Raw genomic sequence first — 20716 nt, 5'->3', positions numbered from 1 at the left:
TACTTAACAACTATTTATATCGGGAAAATGCACTTTGCCTCCCTAAACTATCCACTCATTTGCACTTTTAACCCCAATGTTTAAAAAGTAACACTTTACCCCCGAAGTAAATAAGTTTTAGGAGTAAAGTGTCAACTCATGGGGGTCAAGTGTCAATTCAAAATACTTAATGTCGGACTTACCCCTGAAGTAAAGCTTAATCTCACATATTAAGGAATTAATGTTGGACTTAGCATCCATGAGCCCCTATTTCTTGAACCCTTTCTAAGGGAATACCTACTTAGCAACTATTTATATCGGGAAAATGCACTTTACCTTCCTAAACTATTCACCCATTTGTACTTTTAACCCCAATATTTAAAAAGTGACACTTTGCCCCCGAAGTAACTAAGTTTTGGGGGTAAAGTGTCAACTCAGGAGGGTAAAGTATCAATTTAAAATATTTAGGAGGGTAAAGTGTCCTTCATGAGGGTCAAGTGTCAATGTTAGATACTTTGGGGGAGGTAAAGTTACTAAAGTGTCACTTGTTAAACATTGTGGTTAAAAGTGTAAATGGATGGATAGTTTAGGGGGACAAAGTCTATTTTCCCCTATTTATATTTATGTTGATCCATTGGGACCCACAAAGATTATTTCTCATATAGATCCGGTTGGGAAAGGATGTCTTAGAAACATATGTTATCTTGCCATAAACGTGAACATGGAAATTTAGAGCAAAGAACTTTAGGAAGATCCTATTTTAATTATATTTTTTAACCTAGAAATCTTTATGTATTTTCCTCAAAAAAAGAAGAAGCAATCTTTATGTATTTATTCATTTCCTTCTTCTTTTTTTAACCTAGAAACATATGGATTTTTTTTTTTGGACTGGTCAAAAACAAAAAAATTAATCATTTCCTTATGTGATTAAATCCGAAATTCAGATATACTAAATTTCTTGTTTGTGCTAAATTCCTCAATATTATTTTATTTGTATTTATTTATTTATTTTCTTTTATTTGCGCATTCATAACACTTTGCCTATTAATATTAGGATACAAAGAAATCCTAATTGATTTAGATTTCAAATATATTTTGGTATTTGCTTATATATAATATTAAAATAGACACTTGTTAGCATTTTAGATTGCCATAGATAATATTAGCATTTTAGCATTTGTTTGGTATTTGCTTATATTTAGTGCATTCATAACACTTTGCCATGAAGATGTCAAATTAGTTTATGTTTATTTGTACAAAAAAATTAAAATTAAGCTAATTATGTAAACGATTCTAGCTAGAATAAACTAATATAGGCACATATTTCCATTACTACTCTGTCCATGGTTCTCTACAAACAACTTCTTAATTTTATTTCTTCCTCACTTACCTAATTATGTAAAGTTTTGGATTAAGGCTCCGTTTACTTCAATGTAAAATGTTTTCCAGAAGATGATTTCCACATTTTACGGTGTTTACTTCGACATAAAATAGTGGTCAATGGAAACTATTTTCCTTTTGACCGAGAATTCTTCTTTAATTTTCGGGAAATGGTTTACGGTTTTCAAAACCGTAAACCAATTTTCGACTATGAGCATCTCATTCTTAAATCGATGGACCTTGCCAAGACCCGTCCAGAACCTCGCCAGGACTTGATCAGCACTCGCCCAGGACCCGCCTAGAACCTGCCCAGGACCCCGCCGGGACCTGCCCAGCACTTAACCGGGACCCACCCAGCACTTGATTGGAACCCACCTGGGACCTGACCGGGACTTGCTCGGGACCCTCCGGGGACCTGCCGGGGACTTGACTAGGACCCGCCCGGACCTGCCGACTTGAACGGGATCCACCTGGGACTTGACTGGGACCCACCCGGGACTTGACTAGGACCTGCTCAGGATCCCACCTAGACCCGCCTAGGACCCGCCCAGGACTTGACCAAGACCCGCCCGGGACCCGCTGGGACTTGACCAAAACCCGCCCAAGACTTGCCTAGGACCCCGCCGGAACCTGCCCAAGACTTGACCGGACCTGCCCAAGACCCACTCGGTACTTGCCCGGTCGAGTCCCAGGCAGGTCCCGGTCAAGTCCAGTCGGGGTCCCGGTCAAGTCTCGGGCCGGTCCCTGCCAGGTCCTGAGCAGGTCCCGGGCGAGTCCCGGTCAAGTCCTGGCGAGGCCCCGGGCAGGTCCCTATGGAGTCTCAAACAAGTCCCGTGCAGGTCCCGACAGGGACCTTATTGGAAAAAAAATATTGAAAAAAAAATTATTTTCCGTGTGCACGGTAAACGCCGTAAAATGTTTTCGACAGAAAACATTTTCAGGAAAAATGGCTTTCCTAAAAATATTTTCCGATGAAAACCATTTTACGTCGAAGTAAACGGAAGATTGAATAGTTTGTTGACTGCTTTACCTTCACTTTAGGTAAAAAGGCTTTCTATTTAAAGAATATTCAGTTACAAAGGACAATGATATTGTTGAAAGCTGTTTAAAAAAAGTAAACTATAAAACAAACTCATTTGTGGCTAGTAGAACGGTGTGCATATCTTGTTCTGGATCCTTAATTAATTAGTTGTCCTTAGATGAGATGATGTTGCAGACATATCCTTGAATAAATAGGATATACTATTCAGAAATATTGAGAGAAGCTTGCAACTTTGCTTTCCAATGGCCAATACCAAAGTAATTAGAAGATGCATATTTTTCTTGCTAGCCCAATCTTTTGTCCAGAGTGATAGATTTGTTGGTGGAATAAGGATTGGGGCCAAGGAAAGCAAAGAGTTTGTTAAGCATAAAGGAACTCTCAAAACTATTGAGGTCATAATGAATATATTACATCTTTCTTAATTTTTAATTTTAATTTTAATTCTAGATAATCTCTTTCTTTCTTCTTCTTCTTTTTTAATTTTAATTTTTTGTGTTGCTTATCAATGGTCTAGTAATTAAAATCTTTGCAGGGTAAAGATGGTGACGTAATAGATTGTGTAGATATCCATCAACAACCTGCTTTCGACCATCCATTACTCAAGAATCATACCATACAGGTTAATTTCGTTAATGTTGTTTTTCTAATTGATGTTTTACAGTACTATGTAGTTGCTTTATTATTGTCATGTTTAAATGATTGGTATAATTGAGAACATAGTTAAAATGAATAGCTAAAATGTTATAGTTTTTAGTAACGTTTTTTCTTCTTTTTGGTTGAGCTATCTTTTCATATAGAGAAATGATTATTCCCCTTCTCATTGGTTCTCTCCCGTCAAACTATTGCAAACCTACTATTGGATTTGTGGTATGATTGAATTTGAGGGACCTAGATCCACAAATCCACAGTATCCACCAATAGCATGTCTTTTTCATATAATGATGGGTAAATTTTAATTTTGTTTGTGGTTAATTAATCAGATGGAACCCAGTTTCATTCGAAAGGTAACAAATGAAGAATTATACAATGCCGAGCTATTCCAAGGTTGGCATGAGGATGAAGAATGCCCTGAAGGAACAATCCCAATTAGACATGCCCGACCGGGTGAATATTCTGCCCACCGTACTATAGCCCCACTTGCACATCGGAAAGAGCTTAATATCCGCCGTAATTATGATACTACAGGGCATGAGGTATATCACATTTCCGAACCACTATTGTTTTCACATGTATTATCATGACATTTGCAGACTAATTAGAATTCCTTAAACTAATCTCAAATTATTTTTCTTCGATTTATTGATCAATTTTTTTTTTTTTCTCTCACTCTTTTTAACATACGAATTATATTTGAAATTAGTATGCCCAAGCTTATTCAAGTTTTGGCAACTACAATGGAGCACATGCAACAATTAACTTGTGGAGCCCTCAAATAATGGATGGGGACTTTAGCCTTGCTCAAATATGGGTTGTGGCAGGTCCGGACAACGAACTAAACACCATTGAAGCCGGATGGCGGGTAAGTTTGTCAACCAAATATAATCCTTCCTAGAAAGAAAAACGTCAATTACTTTTGATTTTGAGTGTAATTTAATATAAATGTTGAAACAATTAAAAACTTTTTGATTTTAGATGTGGAGGAGAAAATTGGTGTCATAATGAAATTCAAAACAAATTTCATGTAACATATCAATCAAGCATTTGCATTACAATTTCTCACCAATAATTAAATTCATGTTCCAGGGTGATAGTCACAACGGGCAACCCAAGTTTTTCGTATACTGGACTGTAAGTTGGCTCATTTCCTTCCATGATATTGTTAAATCACTTTTTATCTTAAAAGCTTAAACTAATAGAAAGAGATAAATTTAATCATTTAATCAAAACTTTAACATTTTCCCTTAAGCGTAGGCTCAAATTTGCTTTTAATAGGTGTGGCCCAACATGTGAAATATTTAATTTTAAAATGGGCTTAAGTTCAAACTCTAACTTCGTCAATTCACTCCCTATTTAATTACAATATTCACGTGTTGGACCTCAACTATTAATAGGAAGTTTGAGCGGAAGCATGAGGGAGAGTGTTAAGTGTTAATTTATGATTAAATTTACCTATTTCTATCCTGCTTATAACTTTGAGATAAATAGTGGAACTTAAATTTGCATTAGGAATATCCATCAAAGCACTGCCAAACAAAGTGATAATCTAGATTTTTGAGCTAATCATTGCCATGCACGTGTTAAATCTCTAATTAATGTTGCATATATTGTTAAGTAAAACCAACTAATTAACCAAGCTTTGTTGTAAAGCGCGACACATATGATAAAACTGGGTGCCAAGATCTTGCCTGTCCGGGCTTTGTGCAAGTAGACCGAAAATTTGCAATTGGTTCTCCCCTAAGTCCCGTTTCAACCTACAAAGGGACGCAACACGATATAAGGGTAACCATATACAAGGTACGTAATTCATATACACAAGTCCCTTTTTTGAAACTTTTAGAGGCACGTAAATTAGGCTAAATTTGTCAACTTATAATATGAATCAGGATAAGGGAAATTGGTGGCTACAAGTGCAAAATCAGGCTATTGGATATTGGCCTCATTCCATATTCACACATTTAGCAAACGTGGCTACCTCACTCAGCTGGGGTGGAGAGATTTATTCCTCAGGGAAAGAGGGTCATCACACATCAACTCATATGGGGAGTGGACATTTTCCTAGTGAAGGCTTTGGAAAAGCAAGTTATTTTCGCAATATTCAATACATTGATAGCAATGGCAAATTCATTGACGCTGGTGAGGAATTGCACCCAGATACAACAAAATCTTCTTGCTATGATATAAGTCTTGTGACCGATAAGAATGGTGACAATGGAACCCAATTCTACTTTGGGGGTCCTGGGTATTCAGCAACATGTCCTTAGAAGGGAAGAAGAAAAAATGATGGTATTAGTACTAATAAATTACTTCTTGGAGGGATTAAAATTTCTTGAAAAAGATATCAGCACAACTTGTGCCACCCAATTATTGTATTATAAGTAATATCCGTAAGAAGTTGAAATTTGGTCATACCATAAGTTTTCTTGAGCTTATACTTAAATGTCAAATGAAGATGATCAAAGAACAAAAACAAAAGAAATCAAAATCTCCACGCTATAGTGAGATCAACTAGGAGATGATTATGCAAATACTGGACGAACAATTAATGTGGTCATTAATTAATTAATTAATTTTTTTTTATTCAAAATGAGATTGTTAATTTCCTTTTCTTTATAAGTGAGTGATTTTGTTGTTACCGTGTACAACAATGATAAATAATACGGAATCGAAAAGAGAGAGATCAAGAGAGAGTCGAGACACAGATTTATATGGTTCGGCAATGTGCCTGCATCCATAGGAGAGTGCGACTATATTTTACTATTCAATGATTTAAGGTTACAACATAATACATTTATAGGAAAACTCTAATTGTAAGTATTTTGGAAAACCCCAAAATACCCCCCACAACTTATTTGTCCCAGGCCCACATAAACTAATTACACTCAATGGGTCAGTAGTTTCAATATTACTCTGTATGCCTAAGAAAATACGAGCCACTTGTTCCAACAATCTCCACCTTGACGAGTATTCACCTCTTTGAAGATAATCAAATATTGGGCTTCCATCTAGAACTGATAAGATTGGGGATGCCGCCTCGTCTCATCTCCTTTCTAGCACCCGGAGACAAATGCCAAGTCCAAGCAATGATTGAACTTGGGTGCAATTACAGGCTTCGTCAACATGTCCGCTGCATTCTCAAAAGTGTGAATCTTCTCAAGTAACAATTCATGTGTAGCTACAAATTACCTAATCTTGTGAAGCTTCACATCAATGTGCTTGGTTCTCGCATGATACACATGGTTCTTTGCCAAGTAAATGGCACTCTGACTGTTACAATACAACAGAACTCCACCTTGTTGAATACCCAGCTTCCTGACTAACCTTATGAGCCACAAAGCTTCTTTTGCAGTCTCAGCCGCCAGCATGTACTCTGCCCCAGTCGTGGACATCGCAAGCGTGGACTGGATCATAGACCTCTAACAGATGGGTCCTCCTACAAGAGTGAACACATAACCTGTGCTCAACCTCCTGTTATCCAAATCCCCTGCATAATCTACATCTACATACCCGGCGACTAAAACTCACTTTTCTGTCTCACAACAGTGATGTCGTACTCTGTAATACCTTTCAAGTACTTGAAAATCCATTTGATTGCATCAGACTGCTCTCTCCCCAAATTTTCCATGTACTTGCTCACCACATTGACTGGATGAGCCAAATCTAGCTTGGTACATACTATAGTGTACATCTGACACCTCACTTCACTGGCATATGGGACTTTAGATATGTCTTTAGTTTCTTCAACTGTCTTTGGACACTATGAAGTAGACAAATGGAAGTGATTCGCCAAAGTTGTACTTACCGGTTTCTCATTCTCCATGCTAAACCTCTCCTATGTACCAGGCCAAATCTAACCTGGTACATACCATAGCATACATCAGACACCCTACTTCACTAGCATATGGGACTTTAGACATGTTCAACTATCTTTGGATGCTATAAGGTAGACAAACGGAAGTGATTCGCCAAAGGTGTACTTATCGGTTTCTCATTCTCCATGCTAAGCCTCTCCAACATCTTCTTCACATAGCCAGCCTGAGATAGCCACAATCCTGCGAATCTCCCTGTCCTGTGAATCTCCATCCCAAGAATCTTCTTGGCTGGGCCCAAATCCTTCATGTCAAATTCTCTACTCAACAAACAGTTTGTTGACATCCATTATACTCTTAGTTGCAATAAGCATACCATCCACATATAGTAATAGAAAAATAAATGAGCCATCACCAAGGCTCCTCACATACACACAACAGTCATATTCACATCTCCTGTAGCCAATTTTAATCATGTAGGAGTCAAACTGCTTATACCACTGCCTTGGAGACTGCTTAAACCCATAAAGTGATTTCTTTCATTTACAGACCAAGTGCTCATGCCCAGGTTGACTGAACCCTTCTAGCTACTCTATGTAAATCTGCTCCTCCAAATCACCATGGAGAAAAGCTATTTTCACATCCATTTCTTCCAATGCCATGTCATAGTGAGCTACCAACGCCAATACCACTTTGATGGAAGTATGTCTAACCACTGGAGAAAATATTTCCTCATAATCAACCCCTTTCTATTGTAAATAAGCCTTTGCTACTAGGCGAGCCTTAAACTTTTCCCCCACCTCTACCCCCAACCCCCACCTCCCACTTTTTTTTTTTTTTTTTTTTTTTCAGATGCTGCTTCCTTTTTCTTGAACACCCATTTACACTTTATCACCCTTTTCCTTTTGGTTCTTATGCAGGTACTCCATGTCCTCCACCATAGCACCCACACATATGCTCTTCTTTTGGCTATTGACAGCCTTTTGAAAAGTAGTAGGATCTCCGTTATTGTTGACAAGAGCATAAGAAACCATGTCTTCATAACCATACATGGCTGGTGGCCTGATAGTGCGTATAGGCCTCATATTATCAAACAAATATTGTTTTCACATGTATTATAATCTAGAAACCATGTCTTCATGACAATTGATGAGTGCCAAATATTGAAGATTTGAGCTCCTTAATTTGCATTTGTTAATCCTTTAGTTGTATTATAATCTAATGTTTTATGTTAGTTCCGTGATTTTAGTATTTTATAGGTTGTTAAGGGAAAATTGTGGACTTAAGGCGAAAAATGCAAAAGCTGGAAAAAGGTCACCAAGGGAAAAGGGATCAAGCTCAACACATCCAAGCACTTGTCCGGACGGTGGAAAGTCCCGTCTGGACGAACGTGCGCTCTAGTGCACCATCCAGGAGCTCGAGCGCACACAGGCAAAGCACTCATCCAGACGGTGAAAAGTTCTATCCGGACGAACGTTCTTAATTGCCAGCGATGTAATTTTTCACTCAACTCTGCTTAGCACCGTTTTCTTGGGAGAAACCATAGAAAAAAGCCTATAAAAAGAGAAGAAATCAGAGAAAAAATGGGGGGCTGGAGGTGTTGCGGAGTCTGGAGACAGAGGACGAAACGAGTAGCCATTTGGCCAAGAATTGGGAGCTTCTCTCCCATTCACCCATGGCCAACGAGCATACCAGCACTCATGTTAGTTTAATTTTTTCCTTTATGTGTAGCATCTTGTTTGTAGGATTTATTTTTATAGTTATATGTAGCAAATTTTTCAACTAAGGTTGAGGATGAAACCTCACCGATGAAGAGACTATATTTTCATGTAGGTTGATATTATCCGTATATATGAGGTTTGATGTTCTAATTGTTCTACTTCAATTCAATTAGTGAGATAATTATTGGATATGTGATTAATTCTCAACCCTTTTTTTTTTTTTTAATCCTAGCAATTGGGAGATTTAACAGCATGGTGCCCACAGGTAAGCCAGATCCCCTCATCAAGTATCCACCTATTTTCGTTTTGATGTCCAATGTTTAAAAAATGACACAACTGTAGCGCCCCGAAATTTTCAAAGTTATTTAAACATATTATTTTGATGATGATGTTATTTTGATATCCATTTTAGCCTATGATTTTAATTCTGGGGAAATTTATGATATTACAGAGAGTGGTAATTAGATAATGGTTATTGGTGAAATAATAGGATAGTAAATGGTAAGAAAAATTGTAGATGGAGATTTATAGATGGATACTAGTAGGTGAAGATTTATAGATGGATACTAGTAGATGGAGATTTATAGATGGATACTAGTAGATGGAGATTTATAGATGGATACTAGTAGGTGAAGATTTATAGATAAGTACTAGTAGATGGAGATTTATAGATGGATACTAGTAGGTAGAGATTTATAGATAAGCACTAGTAGATGGAGATTTATAGATGGATACTAGTAGATGGAGATTTATAGATAAGTACTAGTAGATGGAAATTTATAGATGGATACTAGTAGGTGGAGATTTATAGATAAGTACTAGTAGATGGAGAATTATAGATGGAGATTAGTGGATGAAGGTTGTAGATGAAGATTGGTAGATGGAGATGGTTTCCTATAAATAGAGTCCTCACCCTTCACAAATTTCACTACTCCTCTCCCTTCTCTTCCACATATTCTTCATTCTTCCGTTTTCTACTCGGTCTTTCTTCTTTCTGAAAGTGTTTACACGAAACAGAGAGAGAAAGGGCGAGACAAAGCGTTGCAAGAAAGAAAGAATACGAGAGAGAACGGACTTGAGAAATTAGTTTGAAAGATATACTAGTAGTGTTAGTCAGATTGGAGCAACTAGATCCTTCATACCACTTTTAGCTTCAGTCTAGAAGTAAGTAAATTCACTACCCCTTCTAAAATTACTTCATGTCATGCTATTTATTCATTCTTGTATCAAACTGTAAATGATTGTTTTATTTACCTGTCATGGAGATATGTTGCATGCATGAAGGATTTCTAAAAGAATTATTTAGAAAGTTTCTATTTTTTTAAATGCTTTCTAAGTACACAAGTTTATATTTGGAAGAGTTTCCATTTTTGAGAAAAGAAAGTTGAGAAATGATGATGATTATAAGAAAGAAGAATGATGATAAACCCTCCTACATGTTGCCCTAAGATGCATCAAAAGAAGTACAAAGAAAAGTACAAGAAATGAGTTAAATATTTATGAAATGAGGGCACGTGTATGGAGGAGAGTATTTTTGGCCCCAAGATAAGTAAAGATGAGAGTTCGGTACCGATACTCGGATGGAGGCGAAACCATTGAAGGAGGCTATGCCAGAAGGTGGTATTCCATCAACATGACCGTTGAGTGCACCAAGAAAAGAGTTAATTAACGGTCGGGCATGGCTGAGGCCACAGTTCAGTGCCATGGTCACAAGGACCCGCAACCCTCGTACACAGGGGTAATAGTGTACATGGGCCCTAAAATGAGAAAACGATAATATGATTTCAACGATGATATACTATGATGATTTTCAATGATGGTATACTATGATGAATTTCAACGATGATATACTATGATAATTTTCAATGATGATATACTATGATGATTTTCAACGATGATATACTATGTTGATTTATAAAGATGATTTATAGCGATGCATTATGATGATGATGTAATAGTACGTATATGCTACGGAAGATACAACCGTACATACATGTATTATTATTATGGCTGGATGTATATTTATTTGAGAAAACGATTATCAAAACTGAGAACAAGGAGCAAAACTATTTATGGTTGTGGATTTTACTTGCTGGGCCCCCTTTTGGGCTCATTCAGTTTTATTTCTTGTTTTCAGGTAGAAAGGACGTTGGAATAGAAGGCCGGAATTGGGGCGGGAATAATTATTAACTTTCAAAGTCTTTTCATATCAATTATTGTCATAATATGATTTTTCGCAACTAAAGTTTAATGTTTTCTAATTTCGCTTGTAATAAAATCTTTTGAATGATGTTTTATATATTTATTGTATCCTTTAAAATCAAATACTCTGATAGACCTTATAGATTTTTGCAAGAACTTTTGTTATAAAAGAAGAAAAGTGGCAAACTTAGCCTTAACGGGCTGGGGATGTTACAACAACAATGTATAACACGTTAACAAAAACGCTCATCCATCAATTTGAGTAATGACTTTGGATGGAAATTAATGGGCATGCAAGGCACGTGACTTTATTAATGTCATTATGCCTGAATTACCCTTGCATGTGTTTCCCACAATGACAGTGTGAAAGAGAAACAGAGAGAGAGACAGAGAGAGAGAGATCAGAGAGATGGGGAGGGAGTTGGAGATTGAGAAAGATGAAGAGGTGGTCAGTTTAGCGACCTTTCAACAGCCGAATGCCTTACCAGGCGGTCTTGAAGGGAGACTGGCGGGGCATGGCGAAGTTCTACGAGAAATATCTCGGGCACCTCTTTGATTATCTGACGGTGGATAGGGACACTGCATTTCATATCACAGCACTGCTTACACGTCTAATTGATCAGAATTTGTAAAGGTCTTCTCTGAAATTACAAAGATTTATATTGGATTAAGTACTTAATACAGAAATTTAGCTCCTTATTGACATCTGGGTGATACTTTAGAGCAAGCTTACGATAAGCCCTTTTGATTTCATCCGGAGTTGCGGAGGGAGACACCCCCATTACCTCATAAGGAGACTCTCTATGACTCGCTCTAAAAGGGGAAATACTTATTCTTCTTGTTTTCTGCTTGTAATTCCAGAAGCTACAGAAGGGTATCGAAGATTTGGTTTGGTTTCGCAAAGAGAGAAGCATGCCTATTAATTTCAGTCCGTAGTCATAGCTCAAATTGATGGATGGGCTTTTTTGTTAATGTGTTATACATTGTGGGGGTCGTGTGTAACTTTTTAAACATTGGACGTCAAAATGAAAATGGGTGATACTTCGTGGGGGTAAAGTATATTTTTCCCTAATTTTAATAACCAATTCATTGGTTTTCAAACTGGCTAGAAAATTTTAATTTATATTGCAGTTGTTTCGTCATGACACAACTAGTCTGGGGGCCAATTTGAGTGTGCCTTTAAGGGCCCTAAATGTGAGTTTGACACTCAAAAAGTCTGTTTGAAAAAAAAAAAAAAAAAATACCTATTTGGTAAAAAAAATTAAAAGCACTTTTAAGGGTCTAAAAAGTCAAAAAATGGTTAAAACGCACTTTTGGTAAAAACTTAAAAATGAAGCTTTTGCCAAAAAATATGTTTTGACTTAAAACTTAAAAGCTCTATTTTTCAAATACGATCTCAAACATGCTCCGAGTCATAAGACTAGACAAAAGTGGTAATTATGTTTTAAATAAAAACTAAATAATGGTAAAATCTAAAAATATATTTATAAGAATAAACCTTTTTATTAAATTCTCATAATTTTAAAACGTCAAATTAGCTTATATTTATCCGTACAGAAATTAAAATTAAGCTAATTATGCAAATGGTTCTAGACAAAACTAATATATAAGCACATATTTCAATTACTACTCTGTCTAGGGTTCTCCACGGACAACCTAATTACGTAATGTTTGGGATTCAGATTGAATGGTTTGTTTATTGCCTTACCCTCAATTTAAGTAAAAAGGCTTTGAATTTTAAGAACAAACTCATATGCAGCTTGTTGAGCGGTGTGCATTTATATCTTGTTCTGGATCCTCAATTTCTTCTCCTGCGATGAAATGATGTTGCAGACATATCCTTAAACAAATAGCATATATTATTGAGAAATAAAAGATAGATTTTTTAATGGCCAATACCAAAGTAATTAGAAGATGCATATTTTCCTTGCTTCCGTATCTTTATTTGTGAGTGATATATTTGTCGGTGGAAGAAGGATTGGGACCAAGGAAAGCTAAGAGTTAGTTAAGAGTTAGTTAAGCATAAAGGAACTCTCAAAACTATTGAGTTCATAATGAATATATTACATCTTTCTTAATTGTTAATTTTTATTTTAATTCTAGATAATCTCTTTCTTGTTTCTTCTTCTTTTCCACCCCTCTTTTCCACCCCTATATATTTTTCGAAATTTTTCAGTCTTTCTTACTAATGGTCTAGTAATTAAAATTTTTGCAAGGTCAAGATGGTGACGTGATAGATTGTGTAGATATCCATCAACAACCTGCTTTCAACCATCCATTACTCAAGAATCATATCATACAGCTTAATTTCTTTATTGTTTTGTCAAATTCCGTTGATGCTTTACAATACTATGTAAGTTGCTTTATTATTGTCATGTTTAAAGGATTTGAATAATTGAAAACATAGTTCAAACGTATAACTAAAATGTTGATAATTTTTAGTACAATTTTTTCTTGTTTTTTGTTGAGCTGTCATTTCATATATTGAAATGATTATTCCCCTTCTCATTAGTCATCTCCCGTCCAACTCTTGCAAATCCACTACTGGATTCGTGGGACCTAGACCCACAAATCCAATGGTGAATTTGCAAGATTTGGATGGGAGGAGGAAAAAAAAAACATGTCCCTTTCATATAATGACGGTCAATTGAAATTTTGTAATCAGATGGAACCCAGTTCCATTCCAAGGGTAACAAATGGAGAATTATACAATGTCGAGCTGTTTCAAGGTTGGTATGTGAATGAAGAATGCCCTGAAGGAACAATCCCAATTAGACATCGCCAAGAGGGTGAATATTTTGCACACCGTACTATACCCCCACTTGCACGTCGGAAAGAGCTTAATATTCACCTTGATGATGATATTCATACAGGGCATGAGGTGTATCATATTATCAAAGGACTATTGTTTTAACATGTATAACAATGACAATTTCAAACTAACTAGAATTCCTTAAACTAATTTCAAATTATTTTTCTTTGATTTATTTCTTGTCTTTTTTACATATGAATTATATTTGGAACTAGTACGCTTCTGCTAGTGTGCAGTGGCTTATGGCAACTTCTATGGAGGACATGCAACACCTAACTTATGGAGCCCTATGATAGTGGATGGAGATTTTAGCCTTGCTCAAATATGGGTTTCAGCTGGTCCTGAGAACACGTTAAACACTATTGAAGCTGGATGGACGGTAAGTTTGTAGACCAAATATAGTCATGAAGATAAATGTCAATTACTTTTGATTTTGAGTGTGTTGAAACAATTAGAAACTTTTGTATTTAGATGTGGGGGAGAAAATTGAAGTCATAATGAAATTCAAAAAATAAATCATACGAATCAAGCATTTGTAGAATAATTTCTCTCCAATAATTATTTTCATGGTTCCAGGTTGATTCGCCTGACACGCAACCCAAGTTTTTCGTATATTGGACTATAAGTTGGCTCATTTCCTTCCATGATATTGATAAATCACATCTTATCCTAAAAACTTAAGGTGAAAGAAAGAAGTAAATTTAATCATTTAATCAAAACTTTAACATTATTTCTCAAGTATGGGCTCAAATTCTCTTTTAATAGGTGTGGCCTAACACGTGAAATATTTAATTTTAAATTGGGCATATGTTCGATATCTGAATTTGTAAATCCACCCTCTATTTAATTAAAATATTTTATATATTATACCTTACCTATTAAAAGGGAGTTTGAGCTCACATATGAAGGAGACTGTTAAAATGTTGATTAATGATTAAATTTACCTCTTTCTATATACTTAAACTTTTAAGATAAATAGTGAAACTTAAATTCTCATTAGGAATCTCCATTAAAGCACTGTCAAATGAGGAGATCATCTCAAGTTTTGAGCTAATCATTACCATACACGTGTCAAATCGCTAATATATATATATATATATATATCTGTGTGTGTGTGTGTGTGTGGTTGTAAAGCGTGACGGGTACGCTAAAATTGTGTGTGAAATCTTGCTTGTCCTAGTTTCATGCAAGTAAACCGTAAATTTGTAATTGGTTCTCCTTTTAAAGCTTGTTTTAAGATAAATAGTGAAACTTAAATTCGCATTTGGAATCTCCATTAAAGCACTGTCAAATGAAGAGATCATCTCAAGTTTTGAGCTAATCATTACCATACACGTGTCAAATCGCTAATCAATACTGCATTTGTGTGTGTGTGTGTGTGTGTGTGTGTGTGTGTGTGTGTGTGGTTGTAAAGCGTGACGGGTACGCTAAAACTGGGTGCGAAATCTTGCCTGTCCTAGTTTCGTGCAAGTAAACAGTAAATTTGTAATTGGTTCTCCTTTAAAGCCTGTTTCAAGCTACAAAGGGACGTAATATGATATAGGGATAACCGTACACAAGCTAAATAATTTATATTCACCAGTCTAATTTTTGACATTTTTAGAGGTACATAAATTAGACTATATGCTCCTACTTATATATAGTATGAATAAGGATAAGGAAAATTGGTGGATACAAGTGCAAGATGAGGTAATTGGATATTTTCCTCTGTCCATCTTCACAGATTTAGCAAGCAAGGCTGACTCAATCACCTGGGGTGGAGAGATTTTTACCTTAGGGAAAGAGGGTCATCACACATCAACTCATATGAGGAGTTGACATTTTTTGAATGAAGGCTATGGAAAAGCAAGTTATTTCCACAGTATTCAATACTTGGATAGCAATTGCAAATTCATTGACCCTAGTAAGGAATTGGTAGCACCTTCAACAAAATCTTCTTGCTATGATATAAGTGTTGTGAACGATAACAATGGAGGCAATGGAACCCAATTCTACTTTGGGGGTCCTGGGTATCCAGCAACATGTCCTTATTGTCGCGGATGGCTGTGTCAAAATTGATCTTGAAAAAGCCTTGAATTGGAGACCAAGATTCTGCCACCTTGCTGGAGGAGGATTTCCAGGCTACTGAGTAAGCCAGAGAAGTCTTTTTGATGGAGGAGGCGAGAGAGATGATGTTAGGAATGATGCCTTCATGAAGAGCTTTGTTTCTGCTAAACCATAGAAGATCACAAAGAACAGCAGCATAAATTTGAAAAAGATGAGAGTCAGATTGAGGGATACCAAAAGTGATGTGAGGGAAGGTGATGCATTTGATCCAACTTGGGAGGCTTAGAGAAGACCAAGCCGTATAATCAAGAGGCCAAAAAGAGGATCTCCAGGCTATTCTAACAAAGCAGCAACGAAAAAACAAATGTGGGAGAGAGTCTTCTTTAGACTTGTAGAGAGAATCTGCAGCAGGAATAGGGAAAATAGATTTAAGCCTAGCTTTGGAAGGGATGATATCCCAAGCAATTTTCCACAAAAACAGCTTAATCCTGGCATTCAAATTGAGTTTCCACAAAAGATTCCAAGACTTAGAATCAAGAGGAGAGGAGGATGAAACTCTGGGGTTGCGAATCAGTTTGTAGGCTGAGCTAGAGGGAAAGAGGCCATTTGGAGAAGGGGTCCAAAGATCATCTAGAGGGAGAGGATGGATTATAACATTTTGGATTTCCCTGACACTAGGGGAATCGAAAAGAGAAATAAAGAGGGGAAGGTTCCAAGAAGCATTTGGGGTGATGAGGTCAGAGACAACTAGGTTGGGAGGGATAAGGCTAGGGGATAAAGGGGTGGGAGAGAAAGAGGGGATAGAAGGAATCCATGGGGAATTCCAAATAGGCAAAGTAGAATGTATATGGACTTTATGACAGGCACCTTGAGAGATGATTTGCTGCGAGTGGAGGATGCCTTTCCAAAGCCAAGAAGGAGAGGAATGGGGAGGGGGGAGAGAAAAGAGCCAGAGAGGAGATACTTACCTTTGAGCTGAGACACCCACATTGAGTCTGAATTGGTATGAAGCTTCCAACCGAGCTTGGAGATAAGAACTAGGTTAACATCCTTCATTTTCCTGAAGCCTAAACCCCCATGGGATTTAGGAAGACAAAGGGAGTCCCAAGACTTGAGAGAAAGATTTCTGGCTTTCTTAGAAGGGAAACCCCACCAGAAATCTTGAACATTTGATCTAGCTTGAGGCATAAACTAGAGGGGGTCATAAAAGAGCTCATGGCATAGGAAGGGACAGCAGCTGCCACAACCTTGATAAGAACCAACCTGCTAGCCCAATAGAGGGTTTTAGCTCTCCAACCTTGAATCTTGTTGTGAACCTTATCAATGATGCCTTGGAAAGTAGCCCGTTTTGAGATGCCAATGAGAATGGGAAGGCCAAGGTAGATGGAGTTTGAAGGGTTGGCTATATATGAGAAAATGTTTTGGATAATGGAAGAAAAAGTGAAGTTGGTATTTTTGCTGAATCTGATGGAGGATTTAGAAGCATTGATGGAATGCCCTGACCATTGGCAGTATTTATCAAGAGAAAGTTTGATGCTACAAGCTCCAGAGAGGGAGACCTTACCAAAAATAAGGATGTCATCGGCAAAGAGCAAGTGAAGAATAGCAAGGTTGCTTCTGATATCTTCAGCCCTATAATGTTACCAAGTCTTTCTTCTTTAAATAGCAATATGGAGAATACTTCAAACCCGAGAATGGAAAGAAAAGGAAATAAGGGATCTCCTTGTCTTAAACCTCTCTCCGGAAGAGAACAAACCAAAAGAGCTGCCATTGATGAGAATAGAGAAAGAGGAAGAGGAGATGCAGGTTTCAATCCAACTTATCCAAGTGGAGTGAAACCCCAGCTTCCTCATAATGGCCATAATGAAGTTCCATTCCATTTTGTCCAAGGCCTTTTTCATGTCCATCTTAAGAAACAAAAGTCTACCTTTCCCTCTTTTGTTTTTGAAAGTGTAGAAGTTCATGGGCAAGGATGGCGTTATCTTGGATATTTCTGCCAGGGACAAAGGCTGGTTGGAGAGGGGAGATGATCTTTGGGAGGAGAGCTTTCAATCTGTTTGCCAAGATTTTAGAGATGAACTTGTAAACAATATTGCATAAGGTGATGGGTCTGAATTGGTGGATAGCGTGAGAGCCACTTTGTTTTGGCACAAGAGCAATGAAGGTGTGGTTTTGTTCTCTTAGAAGGTGCTTGTTGTTGAAAAAAAATTCCATATGCAGGCCAAAACATCTTCTCTAACAGATGACCAATATTTCTTGTAAAAAAGGGGCTGTAAAACCATCAGGGCCAGGAACTTTGGTGGAACCTAAGCTTGAGAGAGCTTGGATCACCTCAGACTCGATTGGAATGGAGCAGAGGGACAGATTGTCATCCTTAGTGATGGTGGGAGGGAACAGATCAAGCATATCCTCATCAATTTGAGGGCAAGAGGAAGAGAACAGGTTGGAGAAATGAGAGACAAAATTTCCTCCAATGGCTGCTCTATCAGAAAGCCATTCCCCTACATTAGTCTTGAGGAAATTAATAGCATTGGATCTCCTTCTAATAATGGTGGAGGTGTGAAAAAACTTAGTGTTGAGGTCAATGCAGGTGAGCCAAGTTTCTCTAGATTTAGATCTCCAGAGAATCTCCTCTTTTTGTAAAAGATCATCAAGGGCAATCTTTAGGTTGGATTCCAAAGAGAAAGACTTGGGGCAAGGGGGGATTGTTGGATTTGGTCAAGCTTGGCTAAAGTTGATTTGATCTTAGCCTGAATATTCCCAAAGTGAAGATGATTCCATCTCTTCATTGCTATTTTATTCTTACTTCTACCTATTTTGTGATTAAGGATTTGCTGACCATGGAAATCCTCCTACAAGGGCTGAGTGAAGATGGGCTATTCCCCATCTACATCAAACACCTTCAAGAGAGAAAATATATTTTATAGCTATTACTCGAGGTAAGATACTCTTGTTTGAGATGAAGTTTTTCATTTTGAGGTATGAATTCTCTTCCTTTCAATAATGAGACTCTACCGAATTTCATTGTTGGCCAGTGATATTCTGCTCAACTTAGACTTTATCTTTATATTCTATTTTGTGGGAAAAAAAAAAAAAACCCGTATTGCATCACCTTGTATTCTGAATGAACGAATTCGGTTTTTCTTTTTTCTAAACTCAACTATGTATTTTTGAATATGCATTGAAGTAATAGAGATTGATTGTTCTAACTCTGGTAATTAAAGTAAAAATATGTTGCATGGAGAGCAATGTATCATTAAGATTAGGGATAAATGCATAATCAGTTCCTATGATTGGCATAAATTACAAAATGCTCCCTGTGATATCAAAATGAATTCAGAGGTCATTGGTGTATGCCAAAAAAATGTAGTAAAATTCCGTTAAAAAATTTAACAGATTCTGTTAGTTGCCACGTCAGCACCAATGAAATGGTGACATGTATTGCTCTTAATAAAAAATATATATAAATATATAAAATATATATAAGAGAGAATATATATTTAAAAAAAAAAAAAAAAAAAGGTGGCTGCCTAGTCGAGAGCCACCCCAGCCTTGTCGCCACCCCTAGATCTGCTGAGTGACCCTGGCCCGATTGTTTCAAAACTCTAGAGGCAACAAAAAATAAAACTCCAGGTGGTGCTAAATCTGCTTTTAGGAAGGAGGATGTGGTTAGCACTATGCTTGCTAAGAGTAGAGATATTTGGCAAACCCTAATAGTCCTAGGGTCCGCCTAAGGCCATGTCTGACCCCAAAAAAAAAAAAAAAAAAAAAATTGCATCAACCCTTTCCCCTAGACCCATTTTCTCATTTCCCCCAATTTTCTTCCCAAACACATATTCCACTCCCCCCAAAATTTCCCCATGTGCAACGACCACCACCACAGTCGGCCTTCCCCACCGTGCGACGACCGGTTCTACCACACCGGAGACCCTCACTGACCCAGTCTTCTTGTCTATTACGTTTTTTTCGTTCTCAATTTTTTCTTGGGCTCTCAAATTTTTCATGGGTTATTCTCTGTTTCAAATGGGTTGTTGGTATTTTTCTTTGTGGAAAGGAAGCTCCCTATCATATTTGAATTAATTGTGGGTTCGCTGAAGAAGAAAAGAAGTCGATTCAATTTCCTTAGCTCTTCTTATCCTCTCACCTTTGTTGAAGAAGAAAAGAAGTGGTTTAATTCATCCAAAAAAAGTGGGTTTAGTTCGTTGCAATATATGAGAATTGATGAGCTTTAGTCATCAGCAATTGTAGCTCGTCATCGGAAGATGTGGCTGGCTCGTCGTCAGCGGTGCTCTGCGCCAGCCGTTGGTGAGGGGAGAGGGAAGAGAGATGAAATGGGGGAAGAGACAAAGATGAAAAGGGGAGGAGAGAACGATGAAATGGGGGAAGAGAGAACATTGTGCAGTTTTTTTTTATAAAATAAAAATAATTAAAAATAATTAAAAATAAAAAATAAAAAAACAAAACAAATCTTTTTTTTTTTTTTATATATTTAATATTTTTATATTTTTTTTATTAAGAGCAACACGTGTCACCATTTCATTAGTGCTTATATGACAACTAACGGAATCTGTCAAATTTTTTAACGGAATTTGATTACAGGGACTAAATCGTTTTTTTGGCATACCCCAAGGACCTCTGAGTTCATTTTAATACTACAGAGAGCGTTTTGTAATCTTGGCCAACCACATGGACCAATTATACATTTATCCCTTAAGATTAATTTCAAACAAGGGAACCAGCAGGCTACGGAAGAGAGCGGTTATAATTGACTAGCTATGGATAGAAAATACTAGTACATAATTTTCAACGGCATGAGAATCGAACTGAAATTTGCTTGATTTGAATTTAGTTAACTTCATTGATAAGCACATTAAAAGAGTAGTTCATAAAAGAAGTGCACCAAAAACTTTTTTTAAAAAAAAAAAATAAAGTAGTTTTCTCCCAAGGAACTTGTAGAAAAGATGTTTATAGACCCTTTACACAATCACAAAGTATGAAAAAAAAAAAAAAAAAAAAAAAAAGGTATTATATATATATATAGTCAGCTTTGTAATAGAGGGAATAAAAT

At 36.9% G+C, this 20716-nt stretch overlaps 1 protein-coding gene across 1 annotated transcript; it reads left to right on the top strand.

Moving 5' to 3' along the window:
• Nucleotides 1-3202: 3202 nt before the first annotated feature.
• Nucleotides 3203-5322, top strand: LOC132187865 (protein neprosin-like). Its single transcript, XM_059602299.1, has 6 exons — nt 3203-3268; nt 3382-3594; nt 3762-3928; nt 4153-4189; nt 4709-4855; nt 4945-5322. Exons 1-6 carry the CDS (start codon nt 3203-3205, stop codon nt 5320-5322), a joined length of 1008 nt encoding a protein of 335 aa, XP_059458282.1.
• The last annotated feature ends 15394 nt before the right edge of the window (nt 5323-20716 follow it).

The sequence above is a fragment of the Corylus avellana genome, chromosome ca7 (genome assembly GCF_901000735.1).
Source record: "Corylus avellana chromosome ca7, CavTom2PMs-1.0".
Classification (NCBI taxonomy): domain Eukaryota; kingdom Viridiplantae; phylum Streptophyta; class Magnoliopsida; order Fagales; family Betulaceae; genus Corylus; species Corylus avellana.
The sequence above is the reverse complement of the archived record's forward strand: the minus strand, read 5'-3'. Positions and strand labels throughout refer to the sequence as shown.

Coding starts and splice junctions, on each gene's coding strand:
- LOC132187865 (XM_059602299.1), top strand. CDS start 3,203: ATGATTATTCCCCTTCTCATTGGTTCTCTCCCGTCAAACTATTGCAAA. Junction 3,595..3,761: donor ATGATACTACAGGGCATGAG/GTATATCACATT, acceptor ATTTGAAATTAG/TATGCCCAAGCTTATTCAAG. Junction 4,856..4,944: donor TAAGGGTAACCATATACAAG/GTACGTAATTCA, acceptor AATATGAATCAG/GATAAGGGAAATTGGTGGCT.